Raw genomic sequence first — 19,539 nt, 5'->3', positions numbered from 1 at the left:
TCCAAAAGTAGACTACGTTTTTTTACATATTTTCAATAACGAAAAAAAAACGTAGATCAAAGTTTTTTTTACACGTTTTCAAATGTAAAAAAAAAAAAAAACTACTTTTTTTACATACTTTCAAATGTTGAAAAAACGTATATATACGTTTGGACCGTTTACGGGTTAACATGAACTGATTAAATATTTCAGATTTAAAACCTTGGCAAATAAAAGATGTTCGTGCCGCACGGACTTGGCTCATTTTTGTAATAAGTACAAATAAAACAATGCACATGTGATAATCATATATTGATCTGTTAAATCCACTACCGACACTACATACTTATCGTGAAGTTAGAAAATATACTTCGCATGCATACAACATAGCACTAGCATGTTATGTCAAATGTTTTATCCCTGTCAAAAGCATTAAGTCACTTATGTAATGGCTGTAATAAGTAATACAGTTAAAATACAGCTATATTCTGCAATGGTCTTCAAAATTATAAATAGCAGACTCAACATAAATAATATATAAAGATAAATGAACATATATAGGACTAGACATAATTGAAAAATTCACTAATGTTATAGGAAGAGAAAAAACTTAGACCAGAGACAAGAAATTTCATTTATTAGACATATCAAATATTATATTGCAGTAATAGTTCTTACTTGCATATGGGTGCTTACAAGACATGAGGGTCTTTTCAAGCAAGCTTCAATCTCCATCACTTACCACCTTTAGTTGCTCAATTCAGAGACACTGGTGTTATTTCCTTAAATTTACTACAACTTGTAAAAAATATATATTCTTAAATGATAAATACTAATAACTGTATCATTCTATTCAAGTATTCACACCCACACAAACACCATGAGAGCCACATACAAATGTGCATGCGCATGCTAGCACAAGCACGTGTGCGCACATGCATGCTCAAACATATACCCACACATGCTTGTACACACACACAAGTTCCTCACTCTCTAATTGAAGTGTAGCTTGAAGGTGCTTGACTGGCTGATGTAAATATAGAGAAGAGTCGTCGGAAGAGGATGACAGCAGATGCAAGCTGATCTGCATAGGAAGGTTGGTAGTAAGACTGTCAGGGGATCCCAAATGGAACAACTAAATCTTCCTTATGATCCACTTTTATGTGTGACAATGCTGCTACCACCTTCTGGGTTGAAGAAATCATCTGGGAATTAAGGATACAATGTTAGGGAAAATGGTTAGCTGGACTCAAGTCCTGGAAATGGGAAGTACAGCACCTGCACTCTAAAGGAGGGGTTAGGGATATTTGCTGTTTGGAGGGACATCTAAACTCGTATCTGTGCATGTGAATGATGGTGAAAGTGTTTCTCTTTTGGGGTCACCCTGCCTTGGTGGGAGACAGCCAGTGTGCTAAAAAAAAAAAAATAAAAAGGTCAGAATGAATGTTGTGCTTGCTTAACAAGCATTTCCTCAATTCATGAATTAATATGTGCAGCATGAGAGAGTGAGGGAACTGACACAATGGTAGGATAAGGATCAAGAACAATTTTGAAGTACAGAATGTACAGTTAAAATATTTTGTACAATGTTACTGTAGCTGATGATTCAACACTGACGGATGAGTGTCAACTTTAAAGTTTATCAAGTGGTTTTTAACTCCTTAGTGTTGAAAATCCTCTACTTAGTGCTTACTTATACTCTCGTCAACATTTATCTTTTAACTGTCTTATATTACACTGTGTGTAGATTATTTAACTGTCTTGTATTACACTGTGTAATTATTGTATGTACAGTGGACCCCCGGTTTGTGATATTAATCTGTTCCTGAGAGCTCATCGTAAACCAAAATTATCAAAAAGCGAATCAATTTTCCCCATAAGAAATAATGGAAATCAAATTAATCTGTGCAAGCCACCCAAAAGTATGAAAAAAAAAATTTTACCACATGAAATATTAAGTTTAATGCACACAAACTGAAGAAGACATGCACAGTTTGTAGTACTCTACTAACAATAGAATGCATGACACTTACCTTTAATGAAGATCTGGTGATGATTGATGAGATGGGAGGAGGGGAAAGTGTCGAACTTATTGATTAGAAGGGGAATCCCCTTCCATTAGGACTTGAGGTAGCAAGTCCTTTTCCGGGGTTACTTCCCTTCTTCTTTTAATGCCACTAGGACCAGCTTGAATGTCACTGGACCTCTGTCGCACAACAAATCTGTCCATAGAGCTCTGTACCTCCCGTTGCTTTACGATTTGTCTAGAATGGGCCACAACACTGTCATTGTAATAGTCACCAGCACGGCTTGCAATAGCTGTGTTAGGGTGATTTTCATCCATAAAGGTTTTGCAGTTCAACCCACTGTGCACACATTTCCTTAATTTTTGAAGTAGGCACAATGGATTCCACAACTGGCATAGGCTTCTCAGGGTTAGCCCCAAACCCTTCAAAATCTTTAATTTCCATACTAATTCTCACCCTTTTTACCACAGGGTTGGCACTAGAAGCTTTCTTGGGGCCCATGGTGACTTATTTTGCAGAAACAAGCACCAAAAACACTGATAATATGGAATGTACCGAATCCATCCTTAGATGCGAGCACACTGGCTGGCTTGTAAATACTGGCATGCCCGGGGCAGTTCAGGCCACACGTGGACACATCTCGGACGAATCGCGTATGGTGGGTTTTTTAACGGGAACCGAGGCAAAATTTTTGCGTTAAAATGTATCGAATACCGGATTTATTGGATACTGATGCCATCGCAAACCGGGGATCCACTGTACTATTATAATCAAGGGTAAATAATAACGCTATATGACCTGCCTATTTGATCGGTGGAATTTGTGTAAAGATGCGCAAAGATAAAGTAGATTATTGTGTGCAGGTCATCATAAACTAACTGGAAACTCGTTGATGCCAAATCATGAACCTCCTTGACTTCACGTATACAGGAAGGGACCTCTTTATGGCATTATGCTATTGCGGCCCCTTTTCAATTAAACCCATTTTCCATTTATATGGGCCAGCTCCACTACTGTGGCATTCTTTCATCCCGACAAAAATATTTTAAGGTAAATAATGTGTGTACTACACATTTCTTCTGTTTTATCTTTTTTTTTTTAGGCCTAGCTCTATTGCATACTTAATACAGAAACTCCTCACTTAGCGATGTACTCGTTTACCGACGCCTCGGACTCAAGACGGGCTCTCTGACCAGTATTCATACCTAAATAATGGATATTAGAGCTGACTCCCTCTATTTTATTTCAATATACAGTAAACTACTGTATAAGCATTTAAAAATATACCAGAAATGTTATAAATGGTGCAAAGGTGACATTAGAACAATATTAAAGATGGTTGGCACAAACTCTACCATTATAGTATGCTCCTCAGCGACGAATTCATTTAACCCTTTGAGGGTTTCGGACGTACTAGTACGTCTTACGCGCAGGGGTTTTTGACGTACTAGTACGCATAAATTCTAGCGCCGTCAAATCTCGCGGGAAAAGGCTGGTAGGCCTCCATATGAAAGAATGGGTCTATGTGGTCAGTGTGCACAGTATAAAAAAAATCCTGCAGCACACAGTGCATAATGAGAAAAAAAAAACTTTCACCGTTTTTTTGGCATAAAACAGCGACTTTGCACTGTATTTTCGTATGGTATTTATTGTTGTATTCTAGTTTTCTTGGTCTCATTTTATAGAATGGAATGCATATCACAGAAATTGAGATGATTTTCACTGGTTTTACAATGAAAAGTACCTTGAAATTGAGCTCAAAGTAGCAGAAATGTTCGATCTTTACCAAAATTCAAAGTAAACAAATCATGCCAAGCGTCCAATACACATCAACTGGTGAGTCTAACATTCTTTTGCAAGTGCGCCAATATGATTTATACCATTTTTTATACTAATGCAGTAGTCTGCAAAACAGTAAATCTTCTATTTTTCGTGAGAATAAAAATTCAAAGTGGAAAGCAAAAGAATGTAAGAGGGGCCTTGAGACGTGACTAATGAACAGACGAAATGTCATTTTAGTGCCAGGAATGTATTTCTTGTTTGTTCTGGACCCTATTCGAAAATTGGCATTTTTTGAAATTTGTGTGAAATTGGCAAAATTGCTAAATTCTGACCACTGTATTGGATAGTTGAAAATGGTAAATGGGTGGTTTCTTGCACTCATTCAATAGAAAAAATGTAGTTCTAGCGAAATATTCATGTTTTTTGTCGACTAGTACAGAGGAATTGGCCGAAAATGGGGCTCAAGTTGGGCAAAATCGCCGATGCGTAAACATCGCCGAGACCGCTAACTTCGCGAGAGCATAATTCCGTAAGTTTTCCATCAAATCTCATAATTTTGGTGTCATTATGATCGGGAAAAGATTCTCTATCTTTTCATAAGAAATTTTTTTTTTTTTTTAAATTTGGCCGACCCTGAGAAAGAGTTTCTGAGAGGGCCTGTCGACCCTCAAAGGGTTAACGACATGGTCTTAGGAATGAAACTCTGTCATTAAGTGAGGAGAGGCTGTATATGATAGGGTATGCTCCACTTTCTGGCGATCACTTTTTGTTGGTAGTCTGCAACCTAACTTGCCGTATAACTGGGGCCTTATCTGAAATTATGCACATATTGAAAATTTAATTTTTACAAGTACGTACATAAAAATCTATTTTCCACTATATTATAATGTATTGAAAATACATACCAAGTTGAAATCTGCCAATAATATTGGCTGGGCAGATAAGATTCTCTCTACTGCTGGCACATCACACAAGAGCTGAGCTTCAGGGTGGACTCTGTTGGGAATCTGCCAGAAGAACTTTCATTTTAATACAGTGGTAAAGTTATTTCTTGTTAGATAAATGGACACTGATGCAACTAATCTAACATTTTGTTGAGAATTTCTATCATTATTACTAAGTTATTTCTTGTTTACAGTTATATGTTATAGCATTTCACCTTAACAGACCATTAGGAAGTTTTTGAGAACTATAAATTTTAGTATTTTTCATCGTTGTGATATTTATGGTTCAGCATGCAAGTGCTTGTGAATTTCTTAGAGTAGGCAATCAAAACTGATAAAATCCTACATTATTTATTTATTTATTTTATGTCTTTGCAAACAGTACAACGAGATTTTGTATTTACAATAGTGGGTTGCAATGCAAAAGAGCCTCTATTATGCCTAGGCATTATGGGCCAACTTAACATCATTGGCTTACAGTCTACTTAACACTAAAGAGTATATCATAGTTGTACAGTAGGATAGTAATTATTTCATTGTTGTACAGTAGAATATTAATTACAAATGAATCAAAATTTGTATAAGACAAAGATATATTTATATTCAAAAATGCTTTTTGTGAAAACAATGATTCAAATATATTCCTGTCAATAATGGATAAAAGGTTCAAAGTGATTGTTTCAGTTATGATGTGGGAGTACATAGGTGAGTAAGTGTGTACTGAGTATTTAGTGTTTAGTCTAGGGTGATTAAGTGGCTTTTGAGAAGAGTCTTAAATTGATTTTCAGACTGGGTTACTTTAATATCTTCTGGTAATGAATTCCATACTTTGGGGTCCTTTATGTGCATAGAGTTTTTACAGTGTGATATGGACACGAGGTATATCAAAAAGAGATGTGTCTTGTGTTGTGGTCATGTGTCCTGTTTATAAATAACAAAAAAAGGCACAATACCGTGACTGGAACGATACACAAATAACCCGCACATAAAAGAGAGAAGCTTACGACGACGTTTCGGTCCGACTTTGTCAATGGTCCAAGTCGGACCGAAACGTCGTCGTAAGCTTCTCTCTTTTATGTGCGGGTTATTTGTGTGTCCTGTTTAGGTTGGTGAGGAGAAGTTTGAGTGGAGGGTTTATATTTGCGTGTATTGTTCTGTGTATGTAGTAGGCACATGAATAAGTATGGATGTTCTTAAGGTGAGCAGATTCAGACTTGAAAATTGGTGGAGTATGCTGGTGGGAGTGGGAATTTGTTATCATTCTTACTGCTGCCTTTTGCTGGGTTATTAGGGTTTTTAGGTGATTGGATGTTGTTGATCCCCATGTACAAATTCCATATGTAAGATAAGGTATATGAGTGAATGGTACAGTGCCAGGAGAGCTGATTGTGGAACGTAGTACCTTATCTTTGATAGTATGCCTACAGTCTTGGAGATTTTCTGTGATTTGTTGTACGTGTGTCCGGAACTTAAGGCTACTGTCAAGGTGGATACCTAGGAATTTTTCCCTCTGAGTCTTGTAACTGATGATCTATTCAGCGTTTAGCGTTATGTTAATTGGATCATTTGCAGCTTTGTTTCCAAACTGAATGAAATAGGTTTTATCAGTGTTCAGAGTTAAGTTTGTTAGTCATCATCCAGGCAGATATTTTCTGTAATTCAGCATTGACTGTGTTTGCTAGTATGACTGTGTTTGGGTGGGAAAAGACATATGTAGTGTCATCTGCAAATAATATGGGTTTGAGTAGCTGTGATGCATTCGGTAGATCATTGATGTAGATGAGACAGAGGAGTGGTCCAAGGACGCTTCCTTGTGGGACTCCTACTGTGATTGGTTGGGTGGAAGAGTTTGCATCATTTGCATACACATATTGAGTTCTGTTACTAAGGTATGATTTTAGGTAGTTGAGGGAGTGGCCTCTGATACCATAGTGCATTAATTTGGAGTACAGCAGTTCATGGTCGACCATATCGAAAGCTTTACGTAAATCAACGAAAATGCCCAACAGGGCTTCTTTCTTTTCAAGTGCGGTATATATTAGTTCTAGCATGTGTATGATAGCATCATTTGTGCTTTTATTATTCCTGAATCCAAACTGACAAGGGTTTAATATGTTGTTTGAAACGAGGTAGGAATAGATCCGTCTATGAATTAATTTTTCAATGATTTTAGAGAGCAGTGGTAAGTTAGATATTGGTCTATAGTTATTCAAGTCAGCTTGGACACCTCCTTTATGGATCGGAGTGACCCCTCGCTATTTTGAGAATTGTTGGGAAGGTAGATGATTCAATGGATCTGTTAAAGAGCGTTGCAATAATTGGTGACAATACTTGAGAAACTTTTTTGTACATAAAAGCAGGCAAGTTGTTTATGTCTCCTGCCTTGTTTTTAAGGGTGTTTATGATGAGCGTAACTTCAATGGGGTTGGTTGGAGCTAGGAATAGCGTATTTGGGTAGGTACCTATGAGGTAGTCTGATGGACGGGTGTTTGTGCTTGGTATTTTGTTTGCTAGATTTTTTCCTATGGTGGAGAAGAAAACATTAAGTCTGTTTGCTGTTTCAGTTGGAGTGAGTAGGGGTTCATCTGATTTTGTTAGTTTGATTGTTTTGTTTTTGGGTAGTAGTAGTAATAACATGCCCCAGATGCCGACAGGATGAATTACTGTACTGAAAATTAGAGGTTACCCTGACCATCCCCTTAAAAATTAATGAATGCAAAATTCATACACAAACACCATTACCATCACTAATCTCATTTTATTATTTGTAATTATTAGATTTTTTTTTGTTTTCAGAATACCATGGTTCTAAAAAAAAGTGTCCATGTGTGCAATTTTTCAGTGCCTACACTCTGAAGGAGGGGTGGGAATATTTGCAGTTTTCAACTGTATGATCAGCGCCCCTCTAACAGGACAGTGATGGAGAGGTGAAAGTGTATCTTCTTTTTTTGGACCACCCTGCCTCGATAGAAAATGGCCAAAGTTATATTAAAATAGCCACACTATCTTTTTATAACTTTATACAGTGGTACCTTGACTTATGAGTAAGTCGTTCCGTGGCCCAGCTCATAACTCAATTTCCAGGTATATCAAATAAATTTTCCTCAGTGAAATTAACTGAAATGCCATTAATCCGTTCCAACTCCCAAAAAACCACAAATTTTTTTTTTATGGATGAGCAAGGAGGTTTCAGAGTGGGTAGGGGATGTGTAGATCAAGTGTTTACATTGAAGCATATATGTGAACAGTATTTAGATAAAGGTAGGGAAGTTTTTATTGCATTTATGGATTTAGAAAAGGCATATGATAGAGTGGATAGAGGACCAATGTGGCAGATGTTGCAAATATATGGAATAGGTGGTAAGTTACTAAATGCTGTAAAGAGTTTTTATGAGGATAGTGAGGCTCAGGTTAGGGTGTGTGGAAGAGAGGGAGACTACTTCCCGGTAAAAGTAGGTCTTAGACAGGGATGTGTAATGTCACCATGGTTGTTTAATATATTTATAGATGGGGTTGTAAAGGAAGTAAATGCTAGGGTGTTCGGGAGAGGGGTGGGATTAAATTTTGGGGAATCAAATTCAAAATGGGAATTGACACAGTTACTTTTTGCCGATGATACTGTGCTTATGGGAGATTCTAAAGAAAAATTGCAAAGGTTAGTGGATGAGTTTGGGAATGTGTGTAAAGGTAGAAAGTTGAAAGTGAACATAGAAAAGAGTAAGGTGATGAGCGTGTCAAATAATTTAGATAAAGAAAAATTGGATATCAAATTGGGGAGGAGGAGTATGGAAGAAGTGAATGTTTTCATATACTTGGGAGTTGACGTGTCGGCGGATGGATTTATGAAGGATGAGGTTAATCATAGAATTGATGAAGGAAAAAAGGCGAGTGGTGCGTTGAGGTATATGTGGAGTCAAAAAACGTTATCTATGGAGGCAAAGAAGAGAATGTATGAAAGTATAGTACAGTGGACCCCTGCATACCGTTGGCATCACATAACGTTAAATCCGCATACCGATACATTTTATCACTAAAATTTTGCCTCGCATACCGCTAAAAAACCCGCTCAACACTATTCGTCTGAGACATGTCTAATGTGCGGCCTGAGCCAGCCTCACATGTTCCGCCGGTGGCATTGTTTACAAGCCAGCCTCCGCGGTAACATCCAAGCATACAATCGGAACATTTCGTATTATTACAGCGTTTTGGTGATTTTATCTGCAAAATAAGTGACCATGGGCCCCAAGAAAGCTTCTAGTGCCAACCCTGTGGTAAAAAGGGTGAGAAATATTATCGAAATACTGTGGTACCATGGTCAACTGCTGATGCTGCTGCTGCTGTAGCACTGTCAGCTGCTGCTGCTGCTGTACCACCATCAGCTGCTGCTGCTGCTGTACCACCGTCAGCTGCTGCTGCTGCTGTACCACCGTCAGCTGCTGCTGCAGTACCGTCTGCTGCTGCTGTAGCATCGTCTGCTGCTGCTGTAGCACTGTCAGCTGCTGCTGCTGCTGCTGTACCACTGTCAGCTGCTGCTGCTGCTGTAGTACCGTCTGCTGCTGCTGTAGCATCGTCTGCTGCTGCTGTAGCATCGTCTGCTGCTGCTGTAGCATCGTCTGCTGCTGCTGTAGCATCGTCTGCTGCTGCTGTAGCATTGTCTGCTGCTGCTGTAGCACTGTCAGCTGCTGCTGCTGTAGCACTGTCAGCTGCTGCTGCTGCTGTAGCACCGTTGTTGGTGTGGCTTATTGAGAATACCAAGAAACAATTAACCCCAGAGGGTTAGCCACCCAGGATAACCCAAAAAAGTCAGTGTCATCGAAGACTGTCTAACTTATTTCCATTGGGGTCCTTAATCTTGTCTCCCAGGATGCAACCCACACCAGTCGACTAACACCCAGGTGAACAGGGAAAAATGCCTGGAACTAGTGGTCATATTGGTGAATTTAAAGCCAGCAAAGGTTGGTTTGAGAGATTTAAGAATCGTAGTGGCATACACAGTGTGATAAGGCCTGTTCTGGAAGAAAATGCCAAACAGGACCTACAGTACTCAGGAGGAAAAGGCACTCCCAGGACACAGTGTCTCATCAGTCATTGCTGCATCTTCAATAAAGGTAAGTGTCATTTATTCTTCATTTAGTATAGTAGTACATGCACAATATATACTGTGCATGTACTACTCTACTATTGTGCATGTATCCTTCTCTTTGTGTGTAGGAAAATGCATATTTCATGTGGTAAAAATTTTTTTTTCATACTTTTGGGTGTCTTGCACGGATTAATTTGATTTCCATTATTTCTTATGGAGAAAATTCATTCGCATAACGATAATTTCGCATAACAATGAGCTCTCATGAACGGATTAATATCGTTATGCGGGGGTCCACTGTAGTACCAGCACTCTTATATGGGTGTGAAGCTTGGGTGGTAAATGCAGCAGCGAGGAGACGGTTGGAGGCAGTGGAGATGTCCTGTTTAAGGGCAATGTGTGGTGTAAATATTATGCAGAAAATTCAGAGTGTGGAAATTAGGAAAAGGTGTGGAGTTAATAAAAGTATTAGTCAGAGAGCAGAAGAGGGGTTGTTGAGGTGGTTTGGTCATTTAGAGAGAATGGATCAAAGTAGAATGACATGGAAAGCATATAAATCTATAGGGGAAGGAAGGCGGGGTAGGGGTCGTCCTCGAAAGGGTTGGAGAGATGGGGTAAAGGAGGTTTTGTGGGCAAGGGGCTTGGACTTCCAGCAAGTGTGCATGAGCGTGTTAGATAGGAGTGAATGGAGACGAATGGTACTTGGGACCTGACGATCTGTTGGAGTGTGAGCAGGGTAATATTTAGTGAAGGGATTCAGGGAAACCGGTTATTTTCATATAGTCGGACTCGAGTCCTGGAAATGGGAAGTACAATGCCTGCACTTTAAAGGAGGGGTTTGGAATATTGGCAGTTTGGAGGGATATGTTGTGTATCTTTATATGTGTATGCTTCTAAACTGTTGTATTCTGAGCACTTCTGCAAAAACAGTGATAATGTGTGAGTGTGGTGAAAGTGTTGAATGATGATGAAAGTATTTTCTTTTTGGGGATTTTCTTTCTTTTTTGGGTCACCCTGCCTCGGTGGGAGACGGCCGACTTGTTGAAAAAAAAAAAGAAAAAAAGTATTTATAAATAGGAAATATTGTATACTCCACCCACCACCTTCACTATTCCACCAACCACCATGACGACTCCACCCACCAGTATCAGTGCTCCAACCCACATTAAATAATGTTCCTGGAAAAACTCCGAGTGTTGAAATGGAGGTTACCTCTTCCCCGGAGTTATATGAGAACCAAACAAGGGATGAGGTGCCACACTACAATCTGGGATTAGTGTGGGAGTATTATCTTTCCAGTTATGTCTTGGAAGAGCATGTGGGATGGGACAAAGTACATGACATTCCTCTGGGTACACAGTTGGATTCGACTTCAGATATGCTGCCAATATCTGAAGCTCGCTCATAACTCGGATTCTGGCTTGCAACCGAAAGCAAAAAATCAACCGAGCGATGGCTCGTAACTCGGAAAACTCGTAAGTTGGGGCACACGTAAGTCAAGGTACCACTGTAGTTTTCTTCTTTTTCGGGTCACCCTGCCTCAGTGGGAAACAGCCAGTATATTAAAAAAAATTATTTTGACTAAAGATGAGTAAAGAAGTTAAGAGTACTATACACTACCTTTTGTGGTGGGACCATATTTAACCGCTGATTGTACGTTCTCACTCTCTCTATATACTCATGCTGCTCCAAGGTGTGGCACTCCAAAGCTCCCACATCAATAATATTGCTGTAATATGGGTACAACAATGTTATTCATAAGAAAAAATTTATGCTTATTCAACCTGACACTTGATAACAAATTACAACTCAGCAACACTCCAGATACACAGTACCTATACATGTATACACAAATAACTCACACATAGAAGAATGCAACTCATGATGATGTTTCAGTCCAACTTTTACTATTAACTAGCCACTAGTTAGTGACTATTTAATGGTCTAAGTCAGACTGAAACGTTATCATAAGTTTCATTCCCCTATGTGCGGGTTATTTGTGTATTGTTATCTTTGTAATTCAAATATTTTTATGCATTAACAGAAGTTGTAGCACATATTGTATTTTATTTGTATAGATTTCTTCTTTTTTTCGGGTCACCTGCCTCGGTGGGAGATGGCCAGTATGTTGAAAGAAAAAAATTACTAATATATAATTTTTTTTTATTATTATTAACACACTGGCCGATTCCCACCAAGGCAGGGTGGCCCGAAAAAGAAAAACTTCACCATCATTCACTCCATCACTGTCTTGCCAGAAGGGTGCTTTACACTACAGTTTTTAAACTGCAACATTAACACCCCTCCTCCAGAGTGCAGGCACTGTACTTCCCATCTCCAGGACTCAAGTCCGGCCTGCCTGTTTCCCTGAATCCCTTCATAAATGTTACTTTGTTCACACTCCAACAGCACGTAAGTATTAAAAACCATTTGTCTCCATTCACTCCTATCAAACATGCTCACGCATGCCCGCTGGAAGTCCAAGCCCCTCGCACACAAAACCTCCTTTACCCCCTCCCTCCAACCCTTCCTAGGCCGACCCCTAACCCGCCTTCCTTCCACTACAGACTGATACACTCTTGAAGACATTCTGTTTCGCTCCATTCTCTCTACATGTCCGAACCACCTCAACAACCCTTCCTCAGCCCTCTGGACAACAGTTTTGGTAATCCCGCACCTCCTCCTAACTTCCAAACTACGAATTCTCTGCATTATATTCACACCACACATTGCCCTGAGACATGACATCTCCACTGCCTCCAGCCTTCTCCTCGCTGCAACATTCATCACCCATGCTTCACACCCATATAAGAGCGTTGGTAAAACTATACTCTCATACATTCCCCTCTTTGCCTCCAAGGACAAAGTTCTTTGTTTCCACAGACTCCTAAGTGCACCACTCACCCTTTTCCCCTCATCAATTCTATGATTCACCTCATCTTTCATAGGCCCATCTGCTGACACGTCCACTCCCAAATATCTGAATACATTCACCTCCTCCATACTCTCTCCCTCCAATCTGATATCCAATCTTTCATCACCTTATCTTTTTGTTATCCTCATAACCTTACTCTTTCCTGTATTCACTTTTAATTTTCTTCTTTTACATACCCTACCAAATTCATCCACCAACCTCTGCAACTTCTCTTCAGAATCTCCCAAGAGCACAGTGTCATCAGCAAAGAGCAACTGTGACAACTCCCACTTTATTTGTGATTCTTTATCTTTTAACTCCACGCCTCTTGCCAAGACCCTTGCATTTACTTCTCTTACAACCCCATCTATAAATATATTAAACAACCACGGTGACATCACACATCCTTGTCTAAGGCCTATTTTTACTGGGAAATAATTTCCCCCTTTAATCCCGTTTATTTCCCCCCACCTAAATTCCCCTACCCCCTTCAGCTTTGTTTTGCTTAGGGCCAGGACATCCAACTTCTTTTCATTCATAACATCAGCAATCATCTGTTTCTTGTCATCCGCACTACATCCACGCACATTCAAGCATCCCAGTTTTATAAAGTTTTTCTTCTTCTCTTTTTTAGTAAATGTTTACAGGAGAAGGGGTTACTAGCCCATTGCTCCTGGCATTTTAGTCGCCTCATACGACACGCATGTCTTATGGAGGAAAGATTCTTTTCCACTTCCCCATGGACAATAGAAGAAATAAAGAAGAACAAGAGCTATTTAGAAAAAGGAGAAAAACCTAGATCTCTCAGATACTCCAGATTTAATCCCGTTTATTTCCCCCCACCTAAATTCCCCTACCCCCTTCAGCTTTGTTTTGCTTAGGGCCAGGACATCCAACTTCTTTTCATTCATAACATCAGCAATCATCTGTTTCTTGTCATCCGCACTACATCCACGCACATTCAAGCATCCCAGTTTTATAAAGTTTTTCTTCTTCTCTCTTTTAGTAAATGTTTACAGGAGAAGGGGTTACTAGCCCATTGCTCCTGGCATTTTAGTCGCCTCATACGACACGCATGTCTTATGGAGGAAAGATTCTTTTCCACTTCCCCATGGACAATAGAAGAAATAAAGAAGAACAAGAGCTATTTAGAAAAAGGAGAAAAACCTAGATGTATGTATATATATACATGCATAAACACTGATCTCTGGCTGAAGGAGACTCGAACCTACGAACCTTGGGACAAGGTACGCAGTGCCTTACCCTTCTCACCACACTGGACCAATACCTTGGCGTCCAGCTTGCGCTAGACGTTTGATCCAAGGCAGCCAGCTTTCAGGGAGAAGGCTTACAGCTTTTCATCTCATCCCCTCCTTCAGCCAGAGATCAGTGTTTGTGTATATTTTGCCTGCTCTTGCAAATTCCTTGCATTGTTAAAATCTCTAGTAAGGCTGATGCATGCAGTGGATGAGATGAAAAGCTGTAAGCCTTCTCCCTGAAAGCTGGCTGCCTTGGATCAAACGTCTAGCACAAGCTGGATGCCAAGGTATTGGTCCAGTGTGGCGAGAATGGTAAGGCACTGCGTACCTTGTTCCAAGGTTCTTAGGTTCGAGTCTCCTTCAGCCAGAGATCAGTGTTTGTGTATATTTCGCCTGCTCTTGCGAATTCCTTGCATATATGCACTATATGCGTGTGCGTGTCTGTGAAGTGTGAGCAAAGTGCAAGTAGGAGTAGCAAGATATCCCTGTTATCTAGCGTGTTTATGAGACAGAAAAAGACACCAGCAGTCCTACCATCATGTAAAACAGTTACAGGTTTCTGCTTCACAGTCATCTGGCAGGACGGTAGTACTTCCCTGGGTGGCTGCTGTCTACCAACCTACTACCTAATATATAAATATAGCCTAAATATACCTAATTCAATAGTTATTTTAAGAGAATGTGTGATATATGTGCTGTACAGTACTGTCATAAGGTACTAATAATCCCACATGAAGAAAGTTAAAGAGAACCATACTCTGTTTTACTTTCTTCATTGGCAACACTGACTTAGGCCAAAAATAAAAACACAAAAAAATGTCAAAATTTAATTATTGTTATTTATATATTTTGAGGAAAGTTCTAAATCATAGGGGGTTACACAACACCTGTGGAATAGGAGGCAATCAGGTTCGACCCAAGGAAGGTAAGAGCAAGTTCAACTGCCTAGTTCAAGAGCCCCTCACCAGAATTACAAACCTCTCTGGAATCAATATATTCTCTTAACCGTTTCAAAATTATCTGGTTAAATGATTGGTGTCAATGTTCCTCATGATCCTATATTATGCCTACTTGATGCCTAGTAAAAATTAATAACAAACTTCATGTCTGAACTTTGATGCCTAACTTAAGCAAACAATCACAGCCACCTACAATTCATTATGTATAGCTGACCTCCATTTTCTAAGAGAAATGGCCTCACAGATAAGCAGTTGCAGTATATGCAGTAACAAAATTTTGAAAAACAAAGCAGTAAATATTAAGATAAAGGATAAAAGAGCAAACAAGGAAAATTTGTATGAAGGATGATGCACAAGTCCTATACGAACTATTCTACAGGTTGGACAGGATGTATACACAGCAGTCATCAATTGGAATTAAAATTTATCCATACCTTTACATTTTTCCCTTATTTTATCCTGCTCAGTAACTATACATTATATACAGTAAGGCAATTACATTAAGAAACAATGAGAATATGAGAATGACCATACAGAACAAAAGTGCACAATACCGTGACTGGAACAATACACAAATAACTCGCACAGAGGAGAGAGAAGCTAATGACGAACCGTTTACAAGTTACAGTGAGATTTGTAAATAATGCGAGTCAGATCAAAACACTGTCATAAGCTTGCTTCTCTCTTCTATGTGCTGGTTATTCATACAATGACCATATACAAGAATTTAACAGTAGCATAACATTCAGGTTAATTAATTGTGTTTTTGAGAGGAAAATGGGGCATCATATATGCAACTATGGAAAAAATTTATCTAGTCAAACTCTAAATTGAATAAAACAAGCTGAAAGAATTAAGTAAACAAAGATATGCACTACTGGAAAAAAAAAATCTAACCTGGCTGTCTGCTGCAGAATTCGATTAAGAGCTGTTTGCTCATCTGACTTTTTTGTGGCAGAACTTGAATAGTGGTTGCCATATTCACTGGAGCTGAAATAAATTAAAGGTCAAAAATATTTTAAGGATTTTAGTTAAACAGAAGAGTGGACAAGGGGCTTGAACCAAAATCCATAAATTGACAGTCCAACACTCTACAGTACCAAAAAAAGGCACAATACTGTGACTGGAACGATACACAAATAACTCGCACATAGAAGAAAGGAGCTTACGACGACGTTTCGGTCCGACTTGGACCATTTCCAAAGTGACTTTGTAAATAGTCCAAGTCGGACTGAAACGTCGTCATAAGTTCCTCTCTTCTATGTGCGGGTTATTTGTGTACTCTACAGTACCATCTAGACAGTAGAGCACTGGACTGTTAATTTATGGACTGCAGTTCAAGCCCCTCATCCACCCTTCTGTTTAATTCATTAACAGTTGCTCATTACAACTTAAGAGTTCATTTTAATTTAAGCTTAAATTTGGCAGGTACAAAAAAAAATATGACAAAAAATTAAGAGAGAAAATGTAATATGCAAAAATGTTTAAAAAATAAAAAGAATATTTAATGACATTCCCAAAGTATAAAACTAGGAGTCTCAAAACATAATAAAACAACTTGAGACATAATAAAACCAGCCTTTTATGAATAAGTGTACAGACCTTCCATTTGATAATATACAGCAAAAATTTTGAAATCAATGCATACAGCCAACAGTACAAAATAAACCAAATTAACAAACATCTTTATTTGCATTACCTTGCATTGGTCTGATAAACATTGCTGACCGGGTCAATTAGACGAGTTCTCTCATTGACCTCACCATCCTGCTGGTAAAAATTCATCTTAATAAACACTGGTGAGAATGGCTTTTAGTCGAATTATTATAGTAATGGATAGCATTGAACCCAGTGGGTCATACAGCTCCTGGAGAATGAAAGGTACTTTTAGATGAAAAGCAGTATTTTATATAGCCTTAGGTGGCATCATTTCTTATACTGTTTAGCTGTAATTTAGTTATGCAATGGGCTTTAGAGCTTTACAAAATCCTACATTTATTGTACAATGCTGTGATATAAGATTATTATAATCAAAACGAAGTGCTTAATCCACCAGGGTCATTCAGCGTTGTAGGGTAGGGTGTGTGAAATGCATTGATATACTTGATCTGAAACTAGCAAGGGTGGAGAGTATAATGGAGGTAGAGTTTTTAAGGGCGGTGAGAAGTGCTAAGTACATATAATCAAAGGTTGTGTAATAAATCCGTTGCTGTCAAAAAGAGGGAGTTTGTGTCAAAGGTGAAGCTGTCAGCAAGGAGAGAAAATAAAGCGAGGGTGTTAAGAGCTGTGACGACAATGGAGGAAAATTCTGCATGCTCGCTGATAGACAGGACAGCACAACATAATATGGCAAACTGGAACCTAACAATTCACACACAGTGGAACTGGGCGCCTCTTCACGAGATACCCATGAGTGAGATGCAAGTCCAATGCGAAGACAGGAAAGCGTAGTCTCCCAACCACAACAATGGTAAGAAACCAGAATCCTAAACTCTGCTTGATAGAACATAATTTGTTATGAATCAACTCAGGCCAACATTGCTGACAACAGCTGTGAAGGAGGCTAGAGATTACAGCAAAATAAACAGAGCGGAATACCTCTATATGAAACTGGAAGGTCATGAACTGCTGACCATGCAGTAGAGTCTGCCCGCTCAATCCCCCAAACATCAAACATGCCCAGGGACCTAGCAAAAAACTATTTCTTTGTTAGGAATGCAGTACAACCAAAGCTGCATATGAACTAAGGGATGAGGAGAATTAAATTTTTTGATAGCCTGCAAAGCACTAAAGGAATTTGAGACTCCACAAATGTTGAGGTAGGCCTGGATGCAATACGGATAATTGCTACGAGAACTGCATACAGCCTGGTTGTGAAAATGCTAGCCGAGTCCAACAAATTACCTCACACAACACCGGGAACACTGCTGCAAACATGACACCATCAGAGGAATTACAACTATCAATGTAAACTGCAATGGCACGAGGCTGTAAGTGGTTGAGAAAAAGGGAGCGAGAAGAAACTGTAGGTATTTAAGCTTTTGCGCACAGCAGTGGGGAAGAACAGACTCGAACTGTTGGAACCTCCCAAGGAGGAAGAGAAAAGTTAGATGCTAGATGAACATACAAAGACCCACCTATGGATTTGTCCAAGGTGACACCACCTACAACTGCTCCACCTCACTTGTCTGCAGTATATAAGATAAGATTTCGTTCGGATTTTTAACCCCGGAGGGTTAGCCACCCAGGATAACCCAAGAAAGTCAGTGTGTCATCGAGGACTGTCTAACTTATTTCCATTGGGGTCCTTAATCTTGTCCCCCAGGATGCGACCCACACCAGTCGACTAACACCCAGGTACCTATTTGCTGCTAGGTGAACAGGACAACAGGTGTAAGGAAACGTGTCAAATGTTTCCACCCGCCGGGAATCGAACCCGGGCCCTCCGTGTGTGAAGCGGGAGCTTTAGCCACCAGACCACCGGGCCACCTTCATATATAAGCTTTTTCTCTGCACATATGCTGTACTCTCATCAAGACTGACAGACTGATCACATCAATTCAAGGCTTAGCGACTGATTACTTCAAACTCCTGATCCTCAACAATTTTCTCTGTATTGGACTGAGGAAGCCACTGGTTGGCAAAACATTTCCACAATAAAGATACCCAAGTGTTGCAAAAGTATCTAATTTATCATCCTGTTGGTTCTGTGAACCATTTATCTCAATAAAGGCAAGACTGTAGATGGTGATATTCTCCTGTTGACAGCAGTTATATCTGAGCACTAAAACCAAATTTATGAAGGATATACAAAATGAACATGTTCATCACATACACGTAATACTTTGTGAAACACCAAGCAAATTAATCAATACTTCGGTATTCAATGTATCATCAAATAAATAATGGAAATCTATATTACAATCATGGGGAGCGCTAAACTCAAAGCGTCAAACAGCGCTTGAAGGAATGGAAGGCAATCCACTTCGATCCAAGGAAGGGGCAGATAGTTCCAATTCCTTGGATCACGAGCCCCTTACCGGACTCAAGGCACCTCCCTCGAGGGGGGTAATTATAATGGAAATCTCTACCAGTGGGCGGGTCAGAGCAAACACATGAAGTTGTACCACGCAGGAGAGGTTAAGTCAGCACCTCCTCCCTTCTGACACTTCACTGCCACTAACACTCCATCATTGCTGTACCTGAGAAAGACTCTCCTGCTCGGTACTGCAGCAACATCCCATCGAGAAGACAAATTAAGGAGAGTTTGAGCAGCTTTGAGTCATATGACTGACGAGTTGGACAACAACGACAACCCAGCTGAGACACGTTCAGCCAATCACAGCCCAGCACTGTTCTCAGCCAATCACAGCTCGTCTTCACCACAACAACAAGGGACCATAACTTTAAAATCACAATTTTTTTTTTATAAGAATTAATTTATTTTGAATATTACAATTCAAAATGATTACTGAGGTGATGCAGTAAAATTAGAGGCTATTACTACTAATAAAATTAGCTTTCCCGACATTATATGCATAAAAATTACTTCAAATCTCAGGCCAAACTTCAATCAAGCTGATTATGAGAAA

The 19,539-nt window shown here is 39.4% G+C and overlaps 2 protein-coding genes across 3 annotated transcripts in view; both read right to left on the bottom strand.

Moving 5' to 3' along the window:
• The window catches only part of LOC128703785 (non-lysosomal glucosylceramidase), a 291,380-nt gene that overhangs the window by 92,700 nt on the left and 179,141 nt on the right, over positions 1 to 19,539 (bottom strand). The window lies entirely within an intron of this gene.
• On the bottom strand, positions 275 to 19,307 carry Lamtor1 (Late endosomal/lysosomal adaptor, MAPK and MTOR activator 1). Of its 2 annotated transcripts, none has more exons than XM_053798613.2 (6): positions 19,150 to 19,307; positions 16,647 to 16,714; positions 15,845 to 15,937; positions 11,436 to 11,544; positions 4,694 to 4,795; positions 275 to 1,184 (listed from the first exon to the last, which is right to left on the bottom strand). In XM_053798613.2, the coding sequence occupies exons 1-6, from the start codon at positions 19,189 to 19,191 to the stop codon at positions 1,092 to 1,094; spliced, it is 507 nt and encodes a 168-aa protein (XP_053654588.2). In that variant the 5' UTR covers positions 19,192 to 19,307; the 3' UTR covers positions 275 to 1,091. The 2 variants fall into 2 exon arrangements, with proteins under 2 accessions (XP_053654588.2, XP_053654587.2); XM_053798612.2 differs by having other exon boundaries at positions 16,647 to 16,717; positions 19,150 to 19,305.

This window comes from Cherax quadricarinatus, chromosome 87 (genome assembly GCF_038502225.1).
Source record: "Cherax quadricarinatus isolate ZL_2023a chromosome 87, ASM3850222v1, whole genome shotgun sequence".
In the NCBI taxonomy this organism is placed as follows: Eukaryota; Metazoa; Arthropoda; class Malacostraca; order Decapoda; family Parastacidae; genus Cherax; species Cherax quadricarinatus.
The sequence above is the reverse complement of the archived record's forward strand: the minus strand, read 5'-3'. Positions and strand labels throughout refer to the sequence as shown.